The sequence below is a fragment of the Lathyrus oleraceus genome, chromosome 7 (assembly GCF_024323335.1).
Source record: "Lathyrus oleraceus cultivar Zhongwan6 chromosome 7, CAAS_Psat_ZW6_1.0, whole genome shotgun sequence".
NCBI classification, from domain to species: domain Eukaryota; kingdom Viridiplantae; phylum Streptophyta; class Magnoliopsida; order Fabales; family Fabaceae; genus Lathyrus; species Lathyrus oleraceus.
This window is the reverse complement of record NC_066585.1, coordinates 434285304-434290939: the sequence shown is the minus strand read 5'-3', so window position 1 is coordinate 434290939 and position 5636 is coordinate 434285304. Positions and strand designations below refer to the sequence as shown.

Genomic DNA, 5636 nt, shown 5'->3' with positions numbered 1-5636 from the left:
ATTTCCCGCATTTGTGGAAGATTATCTTTCAATTTAATTGTATGGTTGGTCAATATTATCCTAACTATAAATGATTTTTGAGGTAAATAAGAATAGGTTGTGTCAGCTTAGGCTTTGTCAAATGTGTTAAAAAATTCAAAGTGTAAGTCTAACCTATATACTATCATAGGCTTATTTTTAGGCATGAACTTGACCTTTTCGAAGATCAAATTGACCTACTAGCCTACTTAAAAGTCTACTTCATTTGAATGTTTATAAATAAGAAATTCAACTAATGTTAAAAGACTAACAAATTAAAATATTAATGAGACTAAATGTTTTGAATCATTCATGTTTACCTATTAGCATAAGTTTGGTGATACTATTTGTTTGAGAGAACTTATGGAAACAACTTATGACAAAGTTCATAAGATTTTTCATCTTATTTTCTTAAGTTCTTCAAGATAACTAAGATTTACTTTCACATTTTAATTCAAAGTATGAAGTACGAAATAATAATAATAAAGTTATTCATTTTTATTTAAATAGGTCGATCTGATAGATTTGAAAGACTTTTTTTATGGCTCATGGCCTAGCTAAATAGACTTGTAAAAAACATGTCTTTTCTATTTTAAAAAGGCCGGGTCTGACTTGGGCATGTATAAAGCTAGGTCAAAGATCTCTATTAATTGACATAACCTTTAATTATAATACGTTATCCACATATTCTTTTGTTGATATATTATGCTTCATTCTCCATCAAACATACTATATGATTTTTTGGCAATGACGATATATGTTTCAATAGACCGCTTAATCTTGGGCAATGACGATATATGTTATACTATTATAGATTTTTCATCTTTTTTTCGTTTAACCTTCCAAATGTCTTCATCATTGGGCATGACAGTATAGGTTTTAACAATCCTTTGTATGATGTTGAAACAACAATAAATATACACTTCTAAAAAATGAAAGAGTAAACTTTTTTTAATGAAAGAGAAGTTTATTTTTGTGTGATAAGAATTTATTTATAAAGAAATCCAAAACAAAAAAAAAACTATAATAACAACATTAAAAACTGCATAAACTAAAAACATAAAAGATATTACACTTAGATTAATCGCACGCTAAAAAGACACAATCAAATAAAAAACAATAGTATAACATTCATTCATCAACTCTCTTAAGAACACCCTTAGTGGTAATATAGGAATGAGAATCCATAATCTTTTTCCAAATTCAATTAAAGATGATTTTTTTGTATTGTATATACGTATTTCGACTGCATTTGATCTAAAGATTGTCCATTTTTATGGAATGCTCAAAACTTAATTGATGAGTATAAATGGTGTTGCTACAAGACACAAAATTCCTTTGGAACTTTTTATCAAACACATAGAATGCAGACTTAAATCCCAAAAGAAAAAAAAATATAAAATAGACAACACAAAATCATAAATAGATAGATTTGAAGGAGATGTAAATTATAACATGTAGTAAATCCACGACAATTTGGGGATGAGCGAAATGTAGCCAACATCAAAGATGTGGTAGTAGAAACAAGGACGAGAGTTAGTAGAAATAGGGATGAGAGTTACACACGGTTAAGTTGTTATGTATGAGATGCTAAAAACAACCTTAACAAACTTTCCATCTCCTACTTGTGGTGATTTGGGTGGCGGCCGGATCAGTAGACAAAGAGGAGGCTTGACAAATATGGGGATGACCACCATAAGGGTGGTAGATGGAAGCAACATGAAGGTGGGAGGTGACCACCATCAAACACGTCTATGTTTGAAGTGATGAAACATAACGGAGATGAGTGAAGTGGAATATAATGAATTGGAATGAAATATAAATCTCACTCTATTATTTAATTATTTTATTAAAAATATTTTATTCTATGACATACACCCCAAATTGAATTGAATAAAAAATGAGAAATTAAATAGAATAGGATGGAATTATGTTCCATTGCATTCAATCCATTATTTGCAAATCCAAAATAATAAAATCATATTAGTTACCACTCCATTTCATTCCATATCACAAATTCAAATATATTTTAAAAATTTTGCCTAAGATTTTTTTAAAGAAATGAGAGAGCATATTTCTCTAGATAATACCGTTAACATATTTAACTATTGGTAAAATAAAATAAAAACATCTATACAATAAAAAGTGAGGATTTTTAAATCCTAATTATTGTTTTTTTACAGAGCATTAGAATTTCAAATACCCCGCCTCTCGCGCCATCCATTCTTTGGAATCTCTGCTATTCGCCATTCTCACTTGCTCTAGCATGAACTCTCTCTTCCATGGTTTTTTATTCTCTCAATTTGTTTCCGATCTCTTATTACCCTCCTCTCTTGTCACATTTTTATACCGCTAACAATTTATGTATTGTGTTCGGTGTGATTGATTCTCCCTGTTACTCGTGATAGGGCTGGACACTGGTTTTCCAAGAAAAAACAATTTATTAGAGAACATAGAACATGATGAGTTGGGTTCGTGCCTTAAAGTGAAAAGAAAGTTGGATAATTAGAAGTTGCAGAAGAAGTTGTGTAAGGCAGGTAAACTAGGTGCTTGTAAAGGGTGTTTGTTTGTGCTTATCTAGTTGAATTTTGGTATTGTTACTAATGTGTTTTGTTTTAAAGGATTTTCGAAGCATTGATTTATTGATGCCTTTTCATACTGCGATTTCTCAAGGTACTGCTTCTCTTTAATCTCCTTTTGATGTTTCATTACACCGTGTTAGATACTATACAATTTAAGGTTACCATATATACCATGAAAATCAAAAGAACTCAAATATTTCAAATATAATTTGATTCTTGAATGTATGATGCAAATATATGCCAAAGAAAGAGAATTATCACCTGAATATATTATATAATGCAAATATTATTACCAGTACATAGAACTCTAATATTTTCTCCAAAAATTTATTCGAATTTGATCTTAACTGCAATAAATATAACATTACATCTTGATAACAACTTTCACACAATCGAGCTGTTTCAGTAACTCAAATGCTTTGTTTATATCAACCAAAGGAACCTCATGAGTGAAAAGTTCTTCAAGAGGGAATTCCTGTAAATAACCCAATTTTATTATGAAACACTTCAAGATTATGTGTCATTTATTAACAACGAACACACGAGATTACCTGTTTTTGACATTTGTGAGCAATGATGGAAAGATCGGATTTAGCTTTTATACCTCCAAAAACAGAACCTTTTAAGGTTCTACCAAACACGATGGCAAGAAGTCCAAATGGCACAACAAGTTCAGCTGCTATCCCAACTGCAATTGTTTTACCTGTTCCCTATTTATACATTACATATACAAAAGTTTAGAGCCACAAATTAGGATCAAGTACTATGAGGCAACATTGATTAGTGATTACCATTTTTGTGGCTTCCACAGATTCGGTAAACATAGATGCAACACCAGTACATTCAATACAGTAATCTACACCCATTCCAGTTAACTCTTTAACCAAATCAGAAGCAGATTTATCAGAAACATTAGTATTTATAAAGTGTGTCATTCCAAAAGCTTCTCCTTTTTCTTTCTTCATCTCATTTCTGTCAACTCCAATTATCTTACTTGCTCCCATCATCTTGGCCGCACTTATGGCCTGCACCACAAATTCCAAATCGAGTTTCAATTTTCAAACAAGATAAAATTATTGTTCTTTGTTCATATCATACATCATATATTATACATACCCCTAATCCAACAGCCCCGAGACCAAAAACAGCTACGGTTGAACCGGTTTCAACAGCTGCTTCCTTCCAACAAGCTCCATACCCGGTTGAAAAACCACATGAAATGAAACTAGCATGAGCTAAATTAGTGGTTGGATCAACTTTGAGAAGGTAGTTGACATCAACAACCACATACTCCGACCATGTAGCACAACTCAAAACATGATACAGTGTTTGACCTCGTACCGACAACCTTGAAGTGTTATCCGGCATTAGACCATTCAATCTTACAGGATGTGTCAAACACAAATTAGTTTTCCCTGAAACACAGTTCTCACATTCTTCACACTCCCCTATGTATGTTGGAATTATCAAATCACCTTCCTTTAGATTTGTTATTTCATCACCAACACTCTCTACAACACTGTGTCGTTTACACAAAAATCATAATACATTAATTATTCAATGAATCTGAAAAGAAAATATATACTTATAATTCTGACCTGAGTAATGTAAATGTAAATAACTAAGATACAACACAAAATGTATTATTATTACCCAATTCCTTCGTGTCCAAGTGCTAGAGGAAATTGATTCTGCAAATGAGTTAATAATAAAGTTAAAACGCAGCATATATAGGATTGAAGTTATGTGAATGAGTGAGTAGACTAACATGTGGGAATCCTTGAAGGCTTGAAATGTCTGTATGGCAGACACTAGAACACAACATCTTAACTCGAACTTCTGTTGCTTTTGGTGGTTCCACTTGTATCTCTTCCACCGTCGCTGCCTTTCCTACACCCCAGCATATTGCAGCTACAATCCAATAAACACAAATGTTTCATATGTTGTTGAATCACAGTAATGAGTCTAAGAATCATATGATATGGTATACCTTTGCAAGTAATAACCTCTTTGGATCTTGACATTTTTGATACAAATGCAATGGAATCTGAATCTGGGCTGCAAAAAACACACAACGTGTAGTTTGTTTTGTCAATTAAAAAAAACTCGGATAATGTAAACAACTGGCCACGAGTTCACCCCTTTCACAATGGAATAAAAAATATGTTATGTCAATTTGTAATGAAGTTATGAGTGTGAAATGTGATCAGTTGTTAGAGATTAAAGCCGTAAGTGTCACTTGATATTGATATCATAGTTATGGTTTGTTGTTGAGTTGTACTATCACTAGCTACTTTTGCAAGTAATTATCCATTCTTCGGACTTGGTGTTTCTAGGGAGTCGTGGATAACATGTTTATTTCTTTGTGATAACATCCTATGTGGTGCTGTATCACTTCAGGTGGACGTTTTTTCTTCACTACATATTCAAACCAATTATATTAAATTAACAAAAGATATGTATTATTGTAGTTGTCAATTTAAGTTAGTTGACTTATCCTTCACTCTCTTATATGAGAAACACATTATGAATTTTAAATAAACTTCATTTAAAATTCATCATAAATCCGGATATGTATTGACTGTTTTGACTGAAATATGCAATCCATCTCGTGTTGGAACATTAAGTTTAAGTAACATTGGATTGACCATCGTCTTAAGTGTAGTTTTTCTCTCTCCTTTGAGTGGAGATTCGGACTTGGATCCTCTCCTTTTTTTTTTTCCTGTTATCATCTCCTTCTTCTCTATCTCTCTCTTAATAAAATCATTTTAAAGAGAATGAGATTAAGAGAGGAATGAGAGAAAAAAAGGAGGAGATGATCCAAAGTCATGAAAATTTAGTTGACCACTTTTGTGTTGAGTAGGATTGTTTATTTATTATTATTTTAATTAAAAAAATTTAGAAATTTATTTAGAAATTAAATTGTACAAATTTAAAAATAAATTGATTTGGACTTAAGCTCATATATTTGTGGAGGTTTGAATATGTATTATTGTAGTTGCGGATTGTTAGTAACTTATTCTCAATTCCCTCAAC

The 5636-nt window shown here is 31.6% G+C and overlaps 1 protein-coding gene and 1 long non-coding RNA gene across 2 annotated transcripts; one reads left to right on the top strand and one right to left on the bottom strand.

Annotated features, from left to right (window-relative positions):
* Positions 1-2221: 2221 nt before the first annotated feature.
* On the top strand, positions 2222-2861 carry LOC127103628 (uncharacterized). The gene is made up of 3 exons (XR_007794784.1): positions 2222-2303; positions 2427-2555; positions 2640-2861. It is a non-coding gene; the product is annotated as an uncharacterized LOC127103628 (long non-coding RNA).
* Positions 2855-5014, bottom strand: LOC127103627 (8-hydroxygeraniol oxidoreductase). The gene is made up of 7 exons (XM_051040875.1): positions 4591-5014; positions 4369-4511; positions 4254-4291; positions 3717-4119; positions 3392-3625; positions 3152-3310; positions 2855-3075 (listed from the first exon to the last, which is right to left on the bottom strand). The coding sequence occupies exons 1-7, from the start codon at positions 4622-4624 to the stop codon at positions 2965-2967; spliced, it is 1122 nt and encodes a 373-aa protein (XP_050896832.1). The 5' UTR covers positions 4625-5014; the 3' UTR covers positions 2855-2964.
* Positions 5015-5636: the final 622 nt, after the last annotated feature.

Coding starts and splice junctions, on each gene's coding strand:
- LOC127103627 (XM_051040875.1), bottom strand. CDS start 4,624: ATGTCAAGATCCAAAGAGGTTATTACTTGCAAAG. Junction 4,292..4,368: donor GCCTTCAAGGATTCCCACAT/GTTAGTCTACTC, acceptor ACTCATTTGCAG/AATCAATTTCCTCTAGCACT. Junction 3,076..3,151: donor CTCACAAATGTCAAAAACAG/GTAATCTCGTGT, acceptor GGTTATTTACAG/GAATTCCCTCTTGAAGAACT.